The sequence below is a fragment of the Parus major genome, chromosome Z, assembly GCF_001522545.3.
Source record: "Parus major isolate Abel chromosome Z, Parus_major1.1, whole genome shotgun sequence".
Lineage (NCBI taxonomy): Eukaryota > Metazoa > Chordata > Aves > Passeriformes > Paridae > Parus > Parus major.
This window is the reverse complement of record NC_031799.1, coordinates 38,210,542-38,235,727: the sequence shown is the minus strand read 5'-3', so window position 1 is coordinate 38,235,727 and position 25,186 is coordinate 38,210,542. Positions and strand designations below refer to the sequence as shown.

General features: G+C 37.2%; 1 protein-coding gene across 1 annotated transcript; it reads left to right on the top strand.

The window, feature by feature from the left end:
• The first annotated feature begins 7 nt into the window (after positions 1-7).
• Positions 8-23,213, top strand: HSD17B3 (hydroxysteroid 17-beta dehydrogenase 3). The gene is given in 8 exon segments (XM_033511382.1): positions 8-2,040; positions 2,042-2,054; positions 4,169-4,218; positions 10,102-10,162; positions 15,711-15,849; positions 20,295-20,442; positions 22,412-22,489; positions 22,492-23,213. Coding segments are annotated over 8 exon segments (678 nt in total). The 5' UTR covers positions 8-1,896; the 3' UTR covers positions 22,537-23,213.
• The last annotated feature ends 1,973 nt before the right edge of the window (positions 23,214-25,186 follow it).

Here is a 25,186-nt window from a genome sequence, read left to right as displayed (position 1 = left end):
ACACAAATATTTGCTTTTTATATGATTAACTGCTATAATGTACTTAAAGCAGTTTCTTTAGTTCATTCTGTACCATAGTGAAGGAATTTTATTTCTTGTTCATAGAATGTTCTTGAAGTGCTTCAGACTTAGACTTCTCACCTGAAATAAAGACCTCATAAGCATGACAATGTTAGTCAGAATAATTAAAAAAAATAAATCTAGGAATAACAAGAAATGGGTACTATCTAGAAGTACTTGCAAGTGCTTGCACACTTTCACAAAGAAACTCAACTTCAGTTACTTACTATTTTCCTCTGTATCTGAGATACTGTTGATTCCCGTAAATTTGCTGATTAAAATTCTGGAAATATGGGCTCAACCAGGCACAACTATCATGCTAGAATTAAGGAAATTTCATTGCTGTTTCATCCAGAACATCAAAAATTGTGTCTTTCAGTTAATAAGGTATGGATTTAAAACTGATTTTTTTGTGATATAGCTGCTTACTTTTCTACAGATTTTATATTAATGAACTTAAGGTTTTAGATATGACTTTTATACCATTACAGGTGCCAGAGTATATTTACAAGGAAACATACAAAGAAAAATAATTACTGGACCAGAGAACAATATTGTCCTCTAAACTGATCTGTTCATGCTTTAAATTTTGTGGGGATTTTTTAGCAGTGACCAGGATGTAGTGAAGTGAGATTGAGAAAATATGGTCACCCAAGGAACTTTCTACCCATTCACTGTGTAAAGTTCTTGCAGTGACTCCTGTGGAAGTCAGAGAGGCCAAAAAACTTACCTCAGGAAAAAAACTTAGACTGGGTTCAATGAAGAATTCTTCACATTCTTAAAAATTTACTAATTTTCTTCTCATTATCTTGGCCTAATTTACTCATATTGGGCCCATGAAGGTCTGTAGATCTATCTGAGACTCATTACCAACCACAGAAAAAGAAAATGGAAATGGAACATGGAAGTCTAGAAGAGAAGACTGACAGCTGTGGAAGATTGTATTTTGATTCCATCATCAAATAGAAGGGATTATTTTAAATTTTGGAGACGTTAACTTAAAAGAGGTATTCAGCATCACTTATACATGTGGGAAACAGTGAAACCTATTGAAATTTAAAGTATCCTTTGACTATTCTTTGGGTTATTCATGACTGTTTGTAAATACTTTTGTAAATGTAATATCCAAACCTTTTTTTTATTTATTTGACCAGGCTTACTTATGAGGTAAACCCTGAGGGGAAAATTAAGACAGCTTTAGTGTGAGGAAACTGGGTTGTTGTTAAGCTAAGACAGTAATGGTTTTTTATCTTCTTGTTACAGATAAACTAGTGTTACCTTCCTTGTGATTCAGACATTGTCTTGTAAAGCATCTGTAGATGAAAAGCTGTTATTGTGAGTTTCTGTCTGAAGGGGTCAGTAATGTAACACGATAAATCTTTTTTTTCTGGTTTCACTCTGAATTTGTCCTGGAAATGTCTGGGCTACAATTTAACCCTTCACTGCAAGAATTAGTGTTGACTTCTCTTTGGGGTATTCTTTTTCAAAGTTTTGGGTTAGACACATCTCCGGTCTCTACGAATAGTAAACAATGACAATAAAATTAGTTTTTTGAGTTTGTGTAGTTTCCAGAAAAGGAGTGAAACCTTTCCCCTAAGACCAACATCAGAAATCATTGTTTAGTTTGGATTTTCTCAATAATTTACAAATGTGGGTGTAATGTGGTGATGTTATTCTAACCCAAATCCTGGACATTTCCTGGAAAAATGAAATCATTTTGACTTGATTAATCCTCTCACTTCTCTGCCAAGGCTCAGAGACTAACAGTGTGCTGGAAAGAGGCATTTTCCATGCAGAGAGTGTCTGATTCATACAAGCTCATTACCTTCACTTGTCATGGAAGTGTTCCAGCATCAGCTTCTCAGTCTTGTTGGGGGTTTGATCTGTTTCTGTACTCTGGTAAAATGCATCAGATTTATGAAAAAACCTCTTCCATATATCTGAAGTTCTTTACCTTAGACTTTCTTTTGGTCAATGGGAGGGAGAATGGTCAGGTAAAGGAAACTATTTCACCTTCTACTTGTAATTGGGTGGCGGATTGTTACATGACTGATCAGGAATGGTTCTCCTTGCATTTCTTGACCTTGTTCGTTCAGAATGAAATACAATTTCATTTAATTTCATTATTCAAATATGTGTGGTTTGCTTGGTCCTTTTTCTTTTCTCCTAAAGCTTTGGGTTTATGAACTTGAAGGCTTTGTGTACTTGGGGAGAATAGAAAACTAGTTAGACTGTTAACAGCTCACACCCTGGTGTGTAGACATGAATTCTTTCCCTGTTGCTACTTCTGATGTTTTCTCTCTGCCGCAAATGCTTTTATATTAATAGCATTGCCCAGATCCTTAGTTTTCTGGTGTGTAAAGCTGCTGGTTTATGTCTAGCATATGTTCTCCAGTTTTCAAAGCAACTTTTCTTGTTCCTGTTGATGTTGTTCCAGTGTGTTCTTTTCTAAATTGCTGACCTATTCTTAGTGATAACATTAATGAACTAAATTTACTTTAGTCTAAAATCTTCAAAGGCTGCAAGCTGGCAGTGCTTTTTTTTAAGATGTGCAAAATAACACAAAGCTTAACAAGGACCTTTTTCTTCCTCTTGATCATTGATGTTTTTCTTGAGCTTGTTAGATGATCAGTATAAAGCAGGAATGAACAGGTACTTCTGTTCCTGAGTACCTTGGCTGCAAATATTGCTGATGGCAGCTTGTTGTTAAGCAAATAAATGAACAGCAGACTTATGCTTGATTCCTTTTTCCTGCATTAGTATTGATTGGACTAAGTATATAAAACTATTAAATACATAAAATACATAAATTGAATATATAATAAACTACCAAATAGATATTTAATTACCACATCTCATAGTGGATTAATAAATTAAATTCATTCCTGTGTAGAAGACCTGCCTGAATGCCAGATACTTCTAAGACAGTGCATAGGTCTCATTTTGATTTAAGTGAGGAAAGGACCCCCTTCTGTGTATGAGATAAGGAACAGCATGAGGAACTTTCTGTGTAAAATCTTTCTTTCCACTTAGGTTGGAGGACTTGTTTCCTTTAATGGACCTTTATGCTGAGTTTTTATAAACAAAGTCTTCTGGCCCCAGTAAAATTCAAAAGGCTCAGATAATTTGTGGTGTCATGTGGCACATGAGATTCTGAAAATCATGAAAATTAAAGGTGGTATGTGGAAGCTTGTTTCTCAACTGACTCTTTGCTTTTCATCTACAGGTCTGTTAGGAAACTAATCCACCACTTCTTTACTGGGATCTCATTTCCCTGTGAAATGAGAGAGTAATTGAACTTCTGTTGGCAACAGAACCTAACCATTCAAGAACACCTTGTTTTCTGTGTCTCTGGTAACACAGAAGTCCTTAATCCACATTATTTTATATTGACTAATTTTTCACTTGCTCTAAAATTTACCAGGTTTCCCTTGGAACTGCTTCGGTGCTTTGCCACTTTATTTCTTCTGTATTTCTAAAGCATTAAAGATTTTTCTTTCTGTAGTTCCTCTTTGTTATTTATATGCAGGGTGTTTAAAGCTCAGGGTACTTTACAAATGCCAGTTCTTGTTATTTTTCACAGCAAGACTAAATCCAAAAGTAAACTGTGTAGTACAGCTCTGAAGGAATAGCATTTTATAGATGGTGGCAAGTTTGATATGATCTTTCATTACAGACAGAAATCTTGTGTGAGAAATCATTGTATCAGTTTCAGTTACCAGTTACTTTATCTCCTACCATTCTTCCACCAGCATATAAATTCAAAGGTTGCAAAACAGAACTTGTGAAAATACGTATAGAGAAGAAAATTCTGCCAGCTCTTTGGCAATTAACTTGTTGCTTGTTGATGCCACTGAAAATGAGAGTCGTAACTACCTCCTGTTCCACATGGACTGCCTTGGGGAGAGATTTGAAGACAGAAAGTGCTGAATGAACTAAGAGATGCATCGGTCACAAGGAAAAAAAATTATAAGATTGATTCTGTTCTTCAGTGGAGACATTTAGGTTGTGTTGTTCAAGAAATGCAGATGATGAAGATTAAACAATTCAGACACAGGAAGTTAACCAGAGCTCTAAATGTAATCACTATCCTTTTTGCTTTCTCCAGTGGTCACAGGAGCAGGAGATGGGATTGAAAAGCTTATGCATTCAGGTAAAATAGATAACTGACCCTACATTTTATCTTAACAAAATGACAATTGCTATCCCTCCATCAGTGTCTTCAAATTAGTAAAATTATTCTAGAATTCAAAGCTACTGTGACAAACATGGTCCTAATCTTTCTCTCCAGTATAACCAGAATAGCATTAATCAGATTCTGAAAGGAAACGAGTGCTGCATTTCAGAGGAAAGTCATTCAGGCCTCAGTGGTCTCATCAAACCAGGGAACTAAAATTAGATATTCAAAAGAGGGCCTATTGTCTGTCCAGAGAAGGAAGTCTTCTAAATTGTCCCTTTTTTCCCCAGTTTCACAGCTAATCTGCAATGGACCAGTATTAACACACAAAATGTAATTTTCTAGCCCTTACACTTGCAAGCACATTTTGAAAGTTTTATCTGAAACGTCAAAGGGAAACTTTGACGTTTCAAAGTCAAAGTGCTTTTTCTTCATTGCGAAGGGAAACACCATTCTTTAATGTCAAAGCCTTTGTATATTAGGACAATTCTTTGTGCTAAAGACATCAACCAATAAGGGAGAAACTTGTATAAATTAATATCAAGAAATAGTTATGGAAAGTATAAGGAATCTGAATGGTTCAATTCAGAATCAGGGGCTCTAGGAGGCTGCAGGAGGAAGACGATGTCTGTGCTGTAACTGTGACAGTGACTCTGCACCGCAGCAGTACCTTCCTATTCACCCATGGTAGTCAGCACTGAGGGCAGGCTGGCCTTGTACGGTGTGGTACCAGCCTTGTTTTTACTGATTATGACTGAGCAGTACATTTTCTCCTTGGTGTCTTTTTCTAAACTGTCTCCCTTTCTAGAAGCTAACTAGCAATGACTTATGAGTTGCTGTCTCCAGGGCTGAAGTGACCAGGTGGTAAAGAACGTCCTGTAACATGTGAGAGTTTAGATGTGATGCCTTCTGCTTATAGATTATAAAATATATTTCACTGGAAAAAAAGAAAAAAAAAGTAAATTGATTTACAGGATTTTTGCACTAGTATCTTCATCATGCATTGTTTAAAAACCTACATACCTTATGACTTCCATTACTGGGAATAGAAATACAATAACTGCTTTTGAAAGAACATTGAATATAGGAAGCTCAAAGACCAATACCAGCTGGTAGGGTTTGACATTTGGCATAGACGTGGAAAAAAACCCCATGGCAGAGAAGGGAAAATGCTGCCTTCAATCTCCTCACTGAATTGCAGTATTAATAAATAAATAGGAAGGTTCTGATGAATACATAGGTTAGGGGGAATGGGACAGGATCAATACAGGGAGAGAAGGCATAAAAAATGCCTAAGCATTATTATCATGTCTCTGGGTGAAGTCTTCTCTTTATGCAGGTTGCTGAACTAGTTTTCTGTGTGAGCACCTGCAAGCCTCTGTGTGAAGGCTGCAAGAACCTGTGAATGTCTAGATTGGAGCCTTTGTCATTGCTCTGCTTCATTTGTGCTGTATGGGTTATGTAAGAGTAAATGCCATTAAATGGCCAAGAAAGAGTAAAGCCACTGCTCTCTTTTATTTTAAACTTGGCTGGAGCTGGATAGATTTTGTGGAACATTTGTTCATTATTTTTGGCATTAGTGGGATGACTGAGAGTCATCCTTCTCCATGCTGAGATGTACCATCCCCTCCAGGTGGTCTCTTTGATTGAAGCTGTGCTCAGCTACCGCTCTGTGGGACAGATCCCAGGCCCACACCACATGAGCTCATAGCTTGGCACACCATCTTGCTGGCTGAAGTAGAAGCACGCACTTGTGTGTGGCTTGTGGATAAATAAATCTGATCCTGCTGTTTTAATATTTGTGTGCCTTCAGAGTTTCTGGCTCAGCACTGCTGTCTTTCTGCTCTGATGTCAGGGTACAAAATTCTCTGATGCTCTTATGGTGTAGGCTCCTCTGGTGTTATGTGCTGATGTGAAGGCAAGCCTTGTTTAGTAGTATTAGTTCTGATGCCAAGTGATGAATTTCTTTTTGATGCCCTGAGCTCATGTATGGGCTGATAATGAGTCACAAATAATTTAAGGACTCTACACTTGTTAGCATACACTACAGGATTCTAAGGAGAGCAGGCTTTGTGTTTTGGAAGGCTAATTTGGAAGGTTAATTTGGAAGGAATGTGGTTTCCTGTGTTCAGTTTTATGTGGAGTTCCCAGTAGGTGGTTCATTGGGTAAAACTCAGCAGACTGAGATCCAGAGAGAGATTACAATATCTAGAGATTTGGTACTCTTGTTTCCAAGGTTTATGCCTAGATGCATAGTTTCTGCCAAGTTTCTTAAGCTCAAAAGCTGCCTGGGGCTGCATGAAGAACCTGGCAACCGTGAGGTCTCAGAACACTACTTTGTTGATGCCAGGACATAGTTTGACAAGCTTGTGTTGAGAGGCAAGCACGCACAGAACCTGACCTTATCCTTTTCTGAATGAATATCCAGGCTTCCCTGAAGGCTCTACTTGTATTTTGAGTAGACTAGTTATTTTGAATGACTGACCTTCTTGAGGATGAAAACCCTGACTTTTTAACTGACTGTTGTGATGTCAGAGTACTGGAATTTTGGATCTAGTTTGCTATATATACTTGAAAACCCAGGCTTCTGTTACACTTGGTTCATGAGTTCTTGGGTGATAGGGTTTAAACTCACCAGACTTACAAGAAGAAACAAAAGCAAGTCATCTTTGAGTGTGCTGCTAGTCTGTCACATCTCCACTCAGAGATTATCATTTTAGGTACTGAGGTACTCTTGTTTGTTCTGCTGTTATTGTATAGTAACTACAGATGTAGTTATCATCCCTAACTGGCATAGCTCCTCAGACATACTGGGTTTATGGACAAGGCTGTGGCATACTCTGAGATTTATGGTTTGGCCTCTTCGCATTTCTCATGTGATGTCAGGACATTAGCAGGGTTTTGGCTCACATGGTCACCATTCTTACTTCTTACTGTTAATAGTTAATAGTTCATCACTCTTTTGTAAGTCAGGCCAGTGTTTGTGTTCACTAAGTGTTTCAGCAGACTATTTTGGGACAGGTTTCATCCATTTGAGATGCATTCATTTCCTAATTTAACTGCTCCTTGAATCTTAAATATTTGTTTCTTGTCCTGAAATTCTGTGTAGAATTACCAGCAGTATAATACCTATTTAAATATGATCTGATTTTTCCTGCTCTGGTTGCAAAGTATTGTATTTTCTCCACTTGATCTTGGATTTATTCTTGAAAATACTGCTATTCTCCTTGCATTGCACAGAGCATGCAGAGCTAGCAGAAAAATTGCAAGATCATCCTGCCCTGTCATCTCAGTTCTGGTCTGCTGGATTGAAATATTTGAATCATACTTAGAATGAGTGAGTCTTTGATTCATAAGGACCCTGCAGTTCTGAATCCCAGCCAAAGAAAGACAAAAGGTGACACACAGATCCTATCAGCACAGTCCTAGAGAAGAGAAAATAATCTCCTAGGAAGTAGAAAATTACTCTGGGCAGCTATATGTTGCACGAATCATTATTAAGGATTTTAAATTATTACATCTAATGACCCATGTAGAATATAATGAATTAGTCAAGGTAAATGTAGCAGTCACATGCATGCATAAATGCTTAATTGTCATGATTCTTTATGGCTGGAGTTGGTAATAATGATCTTATATTTAGGCAGACTGAGTCTCAGGAGCATTTTAGTCCTTTGCCACTGGGAGTCAGGATTTCCTAATATATGCAGCTTCCCATTACACAATGCTGGGAGCCAGTGCTTTTTCTTCATTGCGAAGGGAAACACCATTCTTTAATGTCAAAGCCTTTGTATATTGGGACAATTCTTTGTGCTAAAGACATCAACACTAAAAGTTACCATCATTTGAAATATTAGGCTAGATGTAACCCTTCCTGTGGGTGGCTAGGGAATTCTAAGCACAATTATTTTTGTTTGCTTGAGGGTCTGTTTGTATCTCACGATAACTGCAATGTCCTACAAAACCTGTTTCTGGAAAGGATGCACGTTTTCTGTGTGGGTGAGAAAGCAAAAGATACTAGTCAGGGGTATGACCTCTTTTGCCTTGAGAAATGCCTTATACTTCTGGTTAGTCTGCTGCACAGCAGCAAGAGATGTTCCTCTCAACTGTTAGGCAGCACTTTTATAAAGTTGCCCTAAACATGTGCTTTTAGGTGAAATACAATGCAACTTTATCAGTAAGAATCCTTTTATAGTTAGGTTTTAGGAGAGGGCTTTCTATCAAATGAAATACAGACTCTAAGCTGATATGATACAAAGAAGCCCAGTGAACTTTCTTTTATTTTGTGTATTACATGGCTGGTAATTGGTCTTGGGTCTGAGGATGCAAAAATTAAAACAATCCCTATCCAAACACCCCCAAATGAAAGGAGCAAGTGACCCTGGAAACAGAGACCTTATCTCTGACTGAAAATGTATTGAGTCAAACTCCTTACAGACAAAGGAAAATCTACCAATATGTACACAATTATAGTTCTCTACCTGAGAGCTTCAAGTGGAGTACTTAAAGCAGACTTTTGAAACCCCAAAGCACCCAAGTCTGTCCAGATGTCTTTGGAGCCTTGATAAATTATGGTACAGGATTTCCACAACACAGAATTGTGAGAAAGGCTGAAAATGCAAATGGTTGTGGCTGATGCCTTTCACAGGGTGTCATCCCCTTGTACTCTTGATGGAGAAAATTTCTGAACAGAGGTTCTTATTTCTTAACGTTCTCTGCATTGTTTCATGAGAACCTAACAGGACAAACTGTGTCCTCAAATAATTTTGTTGCAGGGAGTCAGCTATAGAAATGAATGGAACTTCAGTGGGTGGCCTTTGGCAGTTATTTCTTTTCCTAAGCAAAGCTGAAGGTTCTTTCAGATAATATGAGCTTTATATTTTGTGTCGGCTAATTTAGCTCTTTTTCCTCCTTTCTCTCACAGGCATTTTTCTAGTTTTAGTTTTATCTTTCTTTCTACACTCAGCTCAGCTGACACTTGTTAATAACTTCATTTCAAAAACTGAGGCCATGATCCTTTCCCTGACTTTGCCTAAAAATCTGATGGAAATGGGAGGCTTCAGAGAAACAGGAGAAAACCATTCTCTATTTGTTCTGCACTTGTTCTGCACACGGTGATGCCAAACTGGCCATAACTGGTTATTATGTTAAATAGTGCTTGCAGCTATAGAATTCCAGCTATTACCATGTACATTTTTGTGACTCTATTTTGAGTATGTATGCAATTCACCTTTTTTCTTTGATTTCTTTATATTTTTCTTTTCAATTGCATCTAATTAAGAAGTAAGAAAAAAGCAGTTAAAATTTATCCATCTAACCTGCATCAGATTTAATTTATATTAAATAAAAATTTTAAAAGTCAAAATCTTTTATAGCTGTTCAGCCTTCAATTCAATAGGCTTAATATACTTCCTCAAGATAAAAAATATGATGATGGAAGGTGAGGCTGTAAAATGACTGGAAAGCCAGCAACGTGATTAGTCTCCCAAACCCAAATAAAATAAAAATAAAAATGTGTTTCTGAGAAATTTCATGTGGTTTTCACTCCCTGAAGACTTTAATTCATTTGAAGTTGGCTCCAATTATTTATTTTGTGTAATATTATTGGGATTTGATTGTTGTCCAGAATATTTTTCTTGTATGGGTCCAAGATTATACAGTAAAGGAAATATTTTTGAAGTCTCTACAAGACAGATTATTTTTTGGCCTGGTTTTAACATCTCTTGTTTATCCATTAGGCAAGTGACAGGTGAATGAAAACAATTTAAAAAATTCATTATTGCTGTTTTTGCAAAACTGTAAAAAAATGTCAAGATTCTTGTCGTCTTACTGTTTCCTAACAATTTTATATTCCCCTCTTGTACCTGGCAAGAAGCGGATTAACTATAGTGATGATGAGGAGAACTTTTCAAAAACTGAATTTGGGTAAGCTTTTGTCTCAAACTTGAAATCCCATTTCCCAAGCTGGCTTTACAGGGATTTGCAAGTCTTTTTCCTTGGTATCTGCCACTCAGGGTGCTGGATATTGCTATGGCTGTACCTCCAAGTATTGCTCCAAAACTAAAAACTCTTTTATATGACTGTGTCCCTTGAGTCCTTCTAGACATGGATCACTCTTAAAAATATATGTTTTCTTTCAAAGAGTCCAATGGGCTAAAAAAGTGAATGTGTGCTCTTCACTGCCTTTATCTGCCCTTAAAAATCTTAAAAACAGATAAATAGGTCACCTTTAAAGTAGTTCTTGGAACAGAGCAGAGGAGGACTAAAAACAAAATCAAAGTACCATGTTTGTTTTTTGGTTGGTTGTTTGGGTGGTTGGTTGGTTTCTTAAGGCTTTCAAATTGCATTTGGCTCTTGATGAAACAGTTAAATAGAGTGTCTTTAGAATTAATGTTCCCTTTCTTTTCTTCAAAGGAAATTACCCATTAATCCTTGTGAATGTCTTGTATAAATACTTTAAGATTGACAGTTAGAATTTATTTAGGAGTGAAATGAGTTTTTATCCTCCATTAACTTTACAGATTGCTATAATGAAAAATCATTCTTTCCACTTTCTTTTATTTCTATACATGGCTTCTATCCAGGAGATTTCTTGATTTTCATGTTCAAAAGTATGTGCCACCCCAAGACTGTATCTATACTAGCTGGAAAGACTTGCCTTTAAGAAGGCCTAGCAGCTGAGTCTAACAGAGTCTCATATCCAGGATATTTACCTGAGACAGCAGCACATGTATCAGAGATGTGGCAGACTTGGATGAAAAAGTCTGCAAATTTTCAACCTACAGCTACCAAAATCAAGGAATGGACCCAGAAATTTTCTATCCAACATGCCTCTCTTTTTTTTTTTTTTGTGGGGCTGGATAGACTTGTTTTCTCTTGGAAAACAAGGGATATCTGATGAGGAAAGCTGTAAATTCTTCTGCACCATGACTGATTACGAGGCCACCCACTGGACATCTTCCTCACTGAGACTGCACTGCACTGCACCGTGCAGCAGCATGTAATGAAGGATTTGCCTGTTCTGCAAATGCTCCTACACCTTCTGCACACACCCATGGCTTTTCACTTGTTCACTGACACCTCCAGGCTTCACTGACAGCAGCAGTGTTATCCATGTAATCCAAGGTGCGGGGAGGTGTGTAGTGTGATCCCAGAGGTCAGGCTACACTGATGAGGTTTAGACAGTGTTCCACCTGGTTGTGGACATAGCCTTTCCCACAGCTTGCTGAAATTAGTGGCAAATCTCAGTGAAGATTTTTTTCACCAATCCAATTGTTTCAATTGTTTTCAGCAGGTTTTGTTTGAAGTCCAGAGTGAATAATCTGTTATTTATTGTGTCAGGTTAGAAATGAGTATCTTAATAGAGTAGATGGCACAAACAAAAGGAAAAGAGAAAAAAATACAGGCAGAGTACAAGCATAGAGTATACAAACATAGAGTATCTGATGTGGAGGCACATTACTCTTGTTTCTTTTTTTTTTTTTTAATATTTACACCATATATTTTTGTAGTCCATTGGACATTATATTGAAAAGACTTGCTCTGTTTTCAAACAGATTGTATTATTTGCCTAATTATATTGCCACATCTGTTTGGATACTGAGTGCTATAAATTAAATGAGTTTAAACTGTGGGTAATTACAGACAGCTCAATGTTTGGCTTTACAGGTTCTATGGGCCACAGGTGTGCCTGAGAACAGCACTCAGAGCTGGAGCCAGCAGAAATCCTCAGAAAGAAAAACATTTCTCTAAAGACACACTGGAATTGAAAACCAGATTTCCATTCATTCAGACTGGGAAGCTCTTTTAAAATGAGATAAAAAATACCAAAGTAGGTGTTACAGAGGGCAGACAGAATCACTAACCCAGGTGTACTGCTCAATTAACACATTCAGTACTGTGGTTGTGAAACATTGATCAAACCACAATACTAGGGAATTAGAAATTATGGAATGCTACTAACTGCAGTCTGGTTTAATTTCTTCTGCTTGTATTTCCTGAGTAAGCTGTACAAGCAGAGCTAGGTCCTGTTTGTAAAATAATACCTACTTATATGTTCAGGATCTGTAACCTCTTGTTGTTAAAGACAAACAAACAAATAAATAAACAGACCACTTCTGCAAGATATAAAATTCCTCACCACAAGTGTGGCTGGGATTTGTAGGGTTTGATAAGAATTTCTATTGTTTGTTTTGATTGGCTGTTTTGGGGTTTTGTTGGGGTTTTTTTTATTGTTGTTTTTTTGGTGGGTTTTTTTTGTTTGTTTTTTGTTTGTTTTGTGGGATTTTTATAGGATTTTTGGTGGAAACAAATATTTCTTTTAATGGAAAATAAGGTATCTGATCCTCAGATACAATAAAAATACAGCTGCCACACTTTAGATTAGCAGAGCACACATTAACAAATTTGGATTTGGTGATGCAGAAAACTATACAGACATTTTGCCTTCTAATATAAAGTATTGAATAAGAAAAGGAACCCATACAGCCCAGGATGAAATATACCTTGCTCCCACAAAGACCTATGAAGATGCTAATTCATTCAGCTGTCCTCTCTGTTATAGGCTGAGTTTCCAATCTGCTCTGCTGTGTCCTCTGCCTCTTGTCCTGCCTGCTCCAAGAAATAAGCAGGTAACATAGGGAGTTGGCTAACTAGCATAAAACAGCTCATTTTGCACATCCTTTCTGCATTCTAAAAGTCTGTTAAAAATGTCTGTTGTGTCTTGCTGACCCCTTAAGGTAAACTTCTCAATTTGCTCTCCTATCTGCAAATTTCCACTGAATATGAACACCATCTTAGACTTAGTGTTTCTCTCTTTATATTCAAATGTTGCTGTAGTACTTCAGGAATGCCTTTCTAAAAAGATCAGTTCTTGTGCCTCTTGGGCATTAATTTTGCTACCTTGATTTTCAGAACCTTTTCCTAACTCTCCAAACTATCTGAATAGGAGGGGTGTGATTCTAGAATGCTGTATCTCCTAAACAACTTCCTGTTTCATCCTGATTTATTATCTTTTTTGGTAAATTTCAAAAAGCAGCATATTATCCTATCTGACAAGGAGATTCCTAAGTGGTCTGAGCTCAGAAGGAGTTAGATGTATGCATCTTGGCAATACATCTTATAACACATTGATTTAACCAACTTGGCTCCACTTCTAATTTTCCTTAAATTAGTTTTTGCTCCATTATTAAAAAAAAAAAAAAAAGGAAAAAAAGGAATAAAAAAAGACAATAACCTGTCCTCGTATTTGAAAAGCTAGTTTTTTTGCTTCTAGGACACTTAGGACTTTTAAGCAGAGATGTAATGGCTTGTATCTTCAAAGACTATCATAAATCTTTGTCACAGAGAGGGAGAGGCATAAGAAACACTGGAAATTATTTTTTGGCTCTCTCCTTTGCAGAATTGTTATAATTTTCTGAAGAGCTATCCCTGGATAATTAATTTGTCAGCATGGCAGTTTTATTACTTTTTAATATATTAGTTTATTCTTAAAAGAGTCAGAGGAAAGCCATCTGGAGTACTTGTTTGTTGGCTGACAGTGCTGATTGCAGCCATACAGTTCTGTACAGACAAGGAGTTGCAGAAAAAGTCCAAATGGCTTGTTTGATCCTCATTTTTATGTTGCTTGAGTTTTGGCTGCCCTTCTTATTGCCCATGAGAAAGATGGCCACAACATCACTACACTTTTTAAGACCATCTCATTTTGTTTATAGAGCTTTTCAATCAGAAGGTCACTGTAGGTGTTTGCTCCAGCTGTTGCTCTGTTCTTTTCCACTCACTGCATTTACACTCACAATGTCCTTTTATTTATAGTTTCACCATTCGCCCAGCTTGGGACCATGACGGGGTCATTTGCCACTAGAGCTGCTTTTATAGGTTGAGGGTTCAAAGGATGTTTTGTCCCTTTCATACACAGAAGTGCAGCTTAGAAAGAGGGCAAGAAAAAGGGCACTCCTTCCTCCTTTCTTCTGTCATGGAGACAGATGTCCTCTAAAACTGCAGGCAAGACGCACCCCACATTTCACATCTGCAGGCAGTGTGCCTGCTGTTTCCTCAAACTGCATTACTTGAGTTGCGTAAGGTGGGTAAAACTTGCAGTTTGCAAAGAGCTCTGAGGGGCAAAGAGGAGCAACTGGAAGGGAGCAACTTTATCTCATCCTCCAGTAGAGGTTCTGATTTGCTGCAAATTGGCCTGCTGGACCCAAAGCCAGCTTTCTGCATCCTTGCTCTCCCGCAGGAGCTGGCACAAGGCCTCTTCTTAGTGAACGAGCACCAATGGATGAGAAAAAATTTCTGGGTAATGGTCCAGCAAGTCTGATTCTTATTCAAGGCAATGTTCTCTCTATTCTGTATGATAAAATTAGAATGCAAACCAGTAAGAGTTGTTTTCCTGAAAGTCATATGTACTTTTTGCCATGTGTGTGCACCTGAATTCCTGCCACTTGCAGAGAGCCTGCAATCTGATATTCTATTGACATTTCCAAGCTTTGCCTGTCACTTTTTCAGCAAACTTCATCTGGATTTCAGGTTTCCCATAAAACTTGAAAGCAACTTTAGTAGCAAAAATTTACAATGTGAACATCTAGTTAGAGGAGACCTTATTGGGCCCCTTTAAAGGAGAGCCTTGCCTTTAAAAATGGGTAAATAAGAGTTTCTACTTCTTTTCCTCCTGAAACTGCATTGAAAATATGAACAGCAATAAATCAACTGCTGAGAAAAATGGCAATGTACAGCTGTGATCCCTTCCTGCATAGAAATGACATTGGAAAAATCACATACATTTCCCTTTCCCTTCTAAATGATCTTATAAAATTTAAGCTATAGCCTCCCTAAAATACCTTGTAGTGCTGCAAAATCCCAAGCAAGGTTCAGATTATGAGAGTGTAAATGTCAAAACAGGGAAGAAATTAAAAAAAGTAATGCAGAAAATGCTGCGTCGCATCCATCCATGTTTACCCCTCCTCTTGTGTAAAAAGATAAATTCCATTTGTTGAAATGCTTATCTTATTAATCAAAAGTCTTTTAAACTGTTCTGCAAAGCTGTGGTTGTCTGGAGATCTGGCATCCACATTCATTTGTCTAATGTATGCTGACAGTGTTCAGCTATAAATATTATGATAGCAAGAAGAAGAAGTCTGTGTGGCTTATTTCTGAATTTGTTTTGTTTTACCTTACTGAAGGACTAAATGTTGTTTAGATCTTGTAAGAAAAATTCCACTGATTTCAGGGCATAAATTTGTCCTGTATTTTTCAGACCCTTTTCCTGAAAATAACTGTGCAGAGTGAGAGTGTTATGCTTGTGCTGTATTATTTCTTAGAGTAAGAAGTTGAAACAATTACTTGCTGTACAATAGACTACTTAGCAAGGTATCTGGTTGTTTCTCTCATTATTTGTTACAGCTGTCCCTCTTCCTCAGTAGATGCAAACAGGTTTTCTTTGCTGGTTGGTCTCTGGTTTTGGGTTTTCCTTTAGTTACAGAGCTGGCTACTGATCAAAAGCTAAAGGTTATATAAGCCGATTTCACTAAAAATTCAGTGTATGAGGGCATGGAAAAAGATCTGAAAGACTTGGATATTGGTGTTCTGGGTCAGTCATTAAGGTCTGTTAATTGATGGGTATTTTATGGCTGTAGTGTATTGAACAGACCATTGTATAAATGATGTGTTGTAACAACTTGTTAGACAATGCTTAAAACCAAGTGTACATAATGAGCCATAATCTGTGGTTCATTATCTGGTATGACTCATGAAGCAACAGTGAAAAGATGGGGTTTTGGAAGTGTTTTTTATTTCTAAAGAAAGTCATCTTTTTAATAGTGGAAGAAATGAAACAACAGCAACATTACACAAACAACTTTAGCAACAGTCTGTTTTCCTGTTCCCCAGAGTCAGCACTCATCAGTATTGGTGACTTCACTGAGAACAAGATTTGATGCTAAATAGTGTTTCTCTATACATGCAGCTCACAATCTTCTGGGTCTTGAGGAAAAGCAACTTGTTTAATTAGATGGACTATGCATTTTGCCTAGATTTGATTCCTAGCATTGTGATTTCCCTGACTAGCTAACAATGTTGGAATGCTTCAGAATCCTCTTTCATGCCATTTCCTTAGTGGGCCAGAAATAGAAGAGGTAGGATTATTCTGTGGATTTCATCTCCTAATATTACAATGAGGAATTATAATTCATTGAACAAGACACAGATTTTGCCCCTGATACAATAAAGTATTAACTGTTCAGTTGGGTTGGAAAGTGGGCCTGAAGAAGCATATTTTGATTTGGTTTTAATGCTTGGAAGAGCTTAAAAGAGGAAAAGGATGGTAGATTTCAGCAAAACTGCAGGAAGCATGCAGCGATATAGGAGAGAGTACAGCTGACCTGGTTGTAGCAGGGATTAGCAGACTCCCTGACTCCCTGCTGTCTTGCAGTGTAATGGGGTGCAGTCCATTCACTGCCACAGCTGAAAATATTGTGTTCTTGTTTGTATTATTAAAACTTAATTTCTTTGGAACACATTGCTGAAGTATGTGGAAATAAAAAACCAAACAAACCAAATAAAACAAAAATCTAAAAAAAGAAACTTCATTTAAACACTGTTTACTTTGTGGAGGAATTAATTTACAGAGGTTGAATAGGGTGACAGGATTAAGGATGTGATCAAGTTCTCCATTGCCTTATTGATATTTACCCCTATTTCACTTGCAATGAAAAACCCAGAATCTCTAAGTGAGTATCTTGTTAGCACCTCTCTCAGGATTCATTCAGTTTTTATGTCATCATCTCTTCCAAATCAGAGAATCATAGGCAAACTGCTTCCCTCAAACTGCCACTTAAGGAAGGATTTACTGTTTTGTTGCTTCCTGCAGGACCTTGTCAACTGCAATATTATTTCTGTTCCAGGTAGGTATGTGACACAATCCCATCTATTCTAGGTCTGTAATGTATTTAATTGGAAATAAGTGTGTTCCACGTTAGAGTGACCAACTATCTTTTCAGTGTATCATCATTTAATTCATCAGCAGACTGATTTTCAGCAGGAATGTCGGTGTTAATTTAAGGAACCCACCTGTTTCTATTGCCTGTGAAATATTTTAATCAGAGCTGACTGAAAATATTTAACACAATTTCTCAGTTGAAACACATCCTTGCACTACAGCTAAAACATTTTGGAAACAATTTTTGTTTCAATATGCAGGGAGACTTGCTTCAGAATCAAAATTTTCAAGACAGGTAAATCTGCAGTTTGAATTTTAGCACTGTACTTGCATTTTTTTGTCACAATTCTATTTTGCCAAAATGCTTTTGTATCAATGCAGGACAGAAATTCCAGGAACTGTCTCCTAATTCTGTACTGTTACCCCTTGGTGCTAATTTTGATTGGCTACTTCCCTTCCAAGAATATTTAATATTTCATGCTTTTCAACTCTGATTAAGATTTGTATTGCTGTACTGTTTGCAAGCAGCATGTTAACATAAACATGAGCAGAAGATCTTAGCCTTAGCTTTCATGTCTTTCTAAAAATGACATGAAAATTAACAGCAGATGTTAGTCTTTCTCTGGCTTTCAAAATTTACATCCCAGATTTGTACTCCTGCTTAATGACTTATGATAATAAATCACGTAATACCAATCAGTGGAAGCAAATTCTGTATGTAGCTTCATGACATTTCTGCTCCTAGGATTTATTCTATTTATATATTTATATGTCAAAAGAATAGAAATATATGCAACATTTGAATTTTATATGTATGTGTATATATATATATATATATAAATCACTTTGTCATTTCCCACTTTACATATATTTGAGAAATCAACCTCTTTTGTTTTTGCAGTGCCTGGGCATTGCTTTCCCCACTTCTGCACCCACATCCTTTTCAGTCTTTCACAAATATTCACTTTCCTCCAAATTACAGAGAAGAAAGTATTCTCCTAACCAGCATTTCTCATGTTTAGGTCCAAATAATCTTTAAATCTTTTTGGACTTTCCTTCCCCATCCCTGTCTGGATCCCTGCTAAGATCCTGTTCACCATTTCTTGCAGTATAATGCCTGAGGTCCAGGTATCTTGGCTCCCACAGATGTCAGTGGGATTTTCAGCACTGCAAAAGACGGACCTTTACCCATATTTTACCCTTTATTTGGGAATTTCTCTTCACCCAAGCTGATGTGACTGACCTGTGTGGTCAGGTTTTGTGAACCCCACGCTGCACTCACTATCCTCTTGAGCACAATGACACTGCTAAAAAAAAAAATAAATCAGGAAATAAGTATTCAATTAAACTTTTCACTACTGCCATTTACAAGTTAGGTCACACTCCTGTCCTGACACAAGTCATGGTGTAAGAATGACTTCTCCTTGGTATTTAGGCTTACTATCAATAATACCCTTCAAAAGCACAAAGAAAAGCTGATTTCTGACCTGGAAAAAATGCATTTAATTTCACTTTAAAACCCAGATGCATGCTTAGGTATTTTGCTAAAATTATAATGAAAAAATAATTAAATAATTTGTGCCAAAAGAGATCCTAAAGCTCTTTTTAGAAAGAGAAAAAAAATTATATATTTTCCTGATTTTCTGCAATTCCTGATCCAGCTACAGGTAGAAGTGAAAATGCAAAAGGGACATGGAGTTGACCTTCTCCTTGCAGTTGTGATTCCTCGTTGAAGAATGATGAAAATCAGACAGTGTTGAAAAGCTTTGGATAAACATAAGACTCTCACTGCTGAGAAGGCTAAATTTTGGAATTTTTTGACAATTCAGATTAATTTAAGGCCACGAGCATTTCTCAAATATTTTCCAAAATGCTGAATGTACTGTATCTTAGCTATTTGAACTGTATATATATATGGCTTGATCAAGTAGAAAAATTGTTATTAAAATGCAATCAGTTAAAAAATGCTATCAGGAAGATATGGAAATAATTCTTAAAATACTTGTCTTATAGATAACTAAAGTAATTTTGAAACAGATGTAACCAAGGTATTTTTATTATGATTTTTGAATTGCTTTTATCTTCTACCTTCAGTGTCTTTAGTGGTAGTTAGGCTTTTTTATTTTTAAATTCTGGACTTCACAGCCTATCAATCAGTAAGATATCTAGTACTGCTGTTAGTGTTCTATGAGCACATGTGTAGGAACTCCCAAAAATTGTCAGTCAATTGTAGAACAGAGCAGAAAACAAAATACATGTCTGTCCCTAGTTAAAAATGTGTGGCAGAAATAGAATAGGATATGATGGGCCTAATCAGGCAAGAAATAGTGTTTGAATATATTACCTATTCTATGAGTGGTAGTTGGGATTGGAATAATGCTCTTCAAGCTCTGTAAGCACCCACATGACTAATCAAAGATATTAATTCATCTCTGCAATTAAGGATCCCTGTTCTCCTTCTAATCTATGTGTATTTTAGACATATTATTTTAGACATATTATTTTAGACATATTATGGGGTCCTTAAACTAGAAGTGAGGCTCTTCAGGTAGATTTTCTAGATAACATTGTTAAATCCTGTACTTTAGAGGCCAGTACAAGCTTTTAGCTTTAGCAAAAAATAAAACAAAACACTAACCTCTAACTGTTTAATTTTCATTTTGTTTATTTTTTTCCTTGCTATTGCTAAATGCATTGGGTTTTAGCAATATGTACAGGGAGTAGTGAATGGGGAAGCTAAAATAACACATTGATGGAGTAGAAAAAAGAATGTGCTGGCTAAAGAGCAAAGGGGAACTGCTAATTACTTAGGAGAATATAAACTTTCCTCTGATGACAGACATTTTTCTCTGTTAGATGTACAATTGCTTGTACAATGCTCTCATGGTTCTGATTGCAGTAGGTATTTAGATTTCACTTATGACATTATTTCTGGCTGGTTTGGTTTATCAGTTTTACAGTCTGCCAAACTAAACTGTAAAAAGAGGGTCTTTTAAGATATAACTGACATTATAATAGGAGAGCTGTGCCTTTTTGGGAAAAACAATGTTTTTTGCTCATGCAGCCTTTTACTATAATCCTGTAAAATGTAAACAGAATGTAACTGTTCAAATTAAATTTCAGTCAGAAAGGTCTAATTCTGAATCTGCCCTCTGATTTGAGTACTTTCCTTTTTCCATTATATACAATGTACTCAGCCACTAAGGCAAATCTTTCACATTGCCTTACGAAGAAATCCTCATTAAGTGTTTATCAAAGCATTGTATCAGTATAACAAATGATCAGCATATAAATAACGTTGCTCCACTGAAATAATGAAGTAATGTAAATTAGCACTACCTGAGAACTAACAATCAGTGAAACTATGTAAATGAAATCCAGCTCCGGATATGTCTGATCCCTGGAATATTTTTGCCTTTGATTAAATAGTATTATATCAGTGGTCATAATTTGTGTCCATTCTGGAAAGTGATGAATTTTACTGGGCTCAGTTATGTAGATTACTTTAAACTGTAGCTGCACAAAAGTGCTAGGTTTTGCTTATGGAACCAAGAATAAAATTTCTGGTAGGTGAGTGGTGAGTTGCCTAACTTCATATATTTCACCTTAAATTTTTGCTCTGAATTTGATCCCATGAACTTAGAAAAGTGAAGAATGAATGACTTTGAGTACAGCTCCAAAAGGAACTTGATCAGCTCAGGTTTCCTTCAAAAGAAAAGTTCTAATTAAATTTCCTTGAACCTAGCTAATGTTTAGATTGGTTTAAAAAAATTAAAAAAGCTATTCTTGGTAAGAAAGTATGGTTTTCTATTTCCTTTTTCTCTTTTTATATAAATCTCTCATTGCTCAAAATTTAAACTTCATTCAAACCAGACAGTTTTAGATCCTTAAAAATATTTACTTAACATTATTTTGAAGTTATATGGTACATTGGTAGGATTATGTTGTCTTGTTGTCTTCTTTCATTCTCAGATATCTTTTAACTTCAGGGTTTATTTTGTTTTGGCTTGATTTTTGTTTTGGTTAGTTTGTTTGTACCAATTTTTTTTTAATCCCCTGGAGGGAAATAATTTTACTTGTCAGCATTATACAACGCAATATCATGACAGTGTTGGTGTTACAATTTTAAAACTGTCAAATGATGGGTTTGAAAAACAGTAATTTTTTTCCTTACTAGGACTTTTATGTTTTTAATTACAGAGGAGAAGTTCAACATTGTCAAGTTTCTGGCCATTTCTCAAAGATCTAACTCCTAAAATCTCTCTTGAGAGAAACTCAACATTTGCATAAAGTTAGCATTAAGTTATGCATATTCATATTGTGTGGAGAAAAACTGAGAAAGATAAATCTAAAAGACTGAAGCAAAAACTTTCCTACAAATTCAGAAATACTTGACTTTGAAACACTTACCTGTAGGTTATGCTACCAGGTAAACCCTGAAGGCACAAGTTTTATTTTGCTCTGCTTTTTATTGCAGAAGAAACACAAGTACGAGTAACTTACAGGCATGGTAGGTGTCATCCAGAGCAGAGAGCCACACAAAACCATGTCTAGAATGAGTGGGACTTGGGGGTGTGCATCTCTACTTTTTCATACAAGAGTCAAAGCTCCCAGTGGAGTCTGCAGTGATCCTTGGTGCATGTCTAGCTCAGGACAGCGCCGGGTTCCATCTTTTCTGGTGCAGAGAGAGTCAGCCTTGCCCATGTGCACCATCAGAAACTATGTCTTGAAAACTTAATTTCTATGTTTTCTACCACTGCACTGCACTTTAGATTGTATGATGTTAAGCCATTTGTGTTAAGGACTTGTTCACACTTATTTCTGAGCATAGTGAAAGCACTTGGTTTCCTATGCTAATACTTTGTTTCGTTTGGTTTGGTTATATTCTAGGCTTTTATAAGCACTTCTACAACCACTACAAGCAGAGTGCAAGGCAAAGGTAATTATCATACAGGCATTGCGGTATCTTGCCCGTATTAACCTTCATTTTAGCAAATTCTTCAAGAATATTTGAGATGCCTGTAGCTATCTTCAGTGAACTCCTGGATGACTCTGCCAAAGTTTGGTCTCATCTCCCTGTGCAGCTTTTTTTCTTATTTCACCATGGTACTATCACTTATTTCACATAGTATCCATTGCAAGCGTCTGTTAAAGTATGTCAGATGCTGTGGGATTCTGCAGTGCCTTATGTAAACATCAGTAAGTTACAGTGTTGTCATTATTATTATTTTTTATTTTAGGTAGTGATTCCTTATGGTGTAGCAGAAGAGTTTATTAGTGAATCACTGGAGTACGTCACCTTTGGAGATGAGATTTTTTGGGATGTCTCACCCATGAAATTCTGATTGAATTTGGCTGTGTGTAAATGACTTCCAAAGACTTCAGCCAAGTCTGTCTGGACTCAGCCTGTTCTTTTCACTGTTTTCATAGACCTTGGACATCAAATGAGAAAGAGACAGCGGGTTGTCTTAAAGCTAAAATGGCACCAGTAAAATATGAAAAGAAGAACACAGAAGTAAAGTGTAGCAGTAACAGCACAATATGGTTTTCTCTGCTTATGAGCCTTGAGCTGAGCTCAGTTTGATGTCTGTGTAGTCTTTATCCTCTCTCCAGCTGCCTGTTTTCATGACCTTGCTAAGGAATTTTCCAAGACCTCTACTCCTTCACAAAAATTGGCCAGCAATTTCAAAAGTTATTAATGGGGGAGAGGAAGGACATAAAACCAGAATGTACTATCACAGAGACATCATTTCCTTGGATACCATGCTAGCAAAATAGAGTAAAATATTTGTACACAGCAGCTGTTAATGATGAGCATTAAATGCAAGTATAAGAAAGGGAATAGATTTGCTGAAAGAAGAGGAATTAATATTTTCCTCTAAGAGAAATGTAGTCATTGAAAGCCTGAAGTAAAAGCTTTTGTGGGCCTTATTTTGTGGGCTCTAAGAAATTTACATTATGATTTTAACATAATCTTGAAAGTCACAAATAATTATGCTTATTTAATGTTTATGAATAAAACAATAATTTGTTTTATTGCCATCTTGTTCACATGCTTTTCATGCTTTCAGTGAGTGTTTTGTGCCTTTGGTTTCTTTGGAAAAGTCAAGAATATTTGCAAGAAGATAAAAAAGAAATCTGTCATAATGTAAAGGACACACTGGGCTTTGGGAAGGCTGCAGTGATAAAAAAAATGTATTTCTTTCCAGAGCCTGTGAATGGCTCTGCAATAGCCAATATGGGATGTAAGGTGCAGCAACCTAAGAAAAGGATACACAGTAATTCCACACTGCTGAATGAATCCAGAGGACAAGTGTTTTGACTAGATGCCTGTAAAATCAAATTGGGTGCTATTAAAAGGTATTTCAAGGGCAATGCAATCACCAGGCATAGTCATTGTGGGTTCATAAAGGGAAATTCCTGCCTAATTAATTTGATACCCATCTAGAATACGGTTACTTGCCTAGTGGATGAAAGGAAGGTGGTGGGTGAGGCTTCTCTTGGTTTTAGTAATATTTAGTAAGATTTCAGTAAGTTTTTTTGATGCTGTCCCTCAAGGTGTTCTTCTGGACAAGCTGTTGTGTTGACAGGAACACAGTATGCTGGATGAAGAACTGGCTGAATGTCAGAACTTCAGGGGTTTTAGTGTCTGGGGCTACATCTGCCTGGTGAGCAATCACCTGTGGTGTTCCTTGGGAATTCATTGTAGGACCAGTTCTGGGCAACAAGTTTATCAATGATCTGGATGCAGGATGCGAATGCACCATTTGGTGACAACACTGAACTGGGTGATGCTTCAGAGAAAATATCTCTTTCCAGAGGGATCCGAATAGACTGGAGCCCTGGGTAACTATCAGTGGCATGAAACTTTAATGAGAACAAATACAGATTCTGCCCCTGGGATGCAGTAAAACTGGGCACAAGAATCGGCTGGGAGAGGAGTGTGTGTAGAGCAGCCCTGCAGAAAGGGATCTGGGGGTGCTGGTCTGCACTGCTGTCAGCAGTGTGTGCCTGGGCAGCCAGGAGGGCAAACCCCATCCCGGGCTGCATCAGACACAGCATCACCAGCTGTGACTGGGATCATCCTGCTGGATTCAGCCCTGCTGCGGCCTCACCCCGAGTCCTGTGTGCAGTGCTGGGCCCCACAGCCTGACAAGGGTGGGAAGGGCCCTGAATGCTCCAGAGGAGGACAACAGAGCTGGTGGAAGGGCTGGAAGGCACATCCTGTGAGGAGCAGCTGAGGGCTCTGGGTTTGTCTGGTTTGGAGAGAAGGAGGCTTGGGGTGACCTCATTGCTCAGTAGAGCTTCCTTAGGGGGTACCTGGAGAGGGAGGCGCTGATCTCCTCTGTCTGCCCTGGACATTAGGCAGCATTTCCCTACTGACAGAATGGTAAAACACTGTCACAGTGATTTGCTCCCTAGAAAGGTGTTTGATGCCCCATGCCTGTCAGTGCATCTGGACAATGCCCTTCACATTGGGCTTTAACTCCTAGTTGGCCCTGAGGTGGTCAGGCAGCTAAATTACATGATTGCTTTAAGTCCTTTCCAACTTAACTGTTCTATCCTGGGCTAGGCTAGTTTATGCTACTTCATCAGATGCATTTCTGTTCATTAAAAATCAGTAATTTTCATGTATCTTTTGATTTTGCATGTTTATTTAACATCTGCATTTCAAAAAGCATGAAGATAGCAAGGATTCTATCAATAAATAATCGAGATTTTTTTTGCCAAATATGAGGGACAGTCTCTGTAATCTTCGCCGCATAGATGGAAGAGAAATCATAAAATGTATCCTGCTGGCTCCAGAAATTCCTGTTTGCTGCATTAGAGTTAAATTTCATCAATGGACAGCACATCATAGACATATATTATAGCACCAACAACTTTCTGCCCATGTCTGCTATACTTGTTGTTATAAATCTCAAAAGAACAACTAAGGATTGAGCTGAGATCTCTGAACTGAAATAATGAAAACTGCAATACATACAACGATACGTATCTTTCCTGCAGTATAA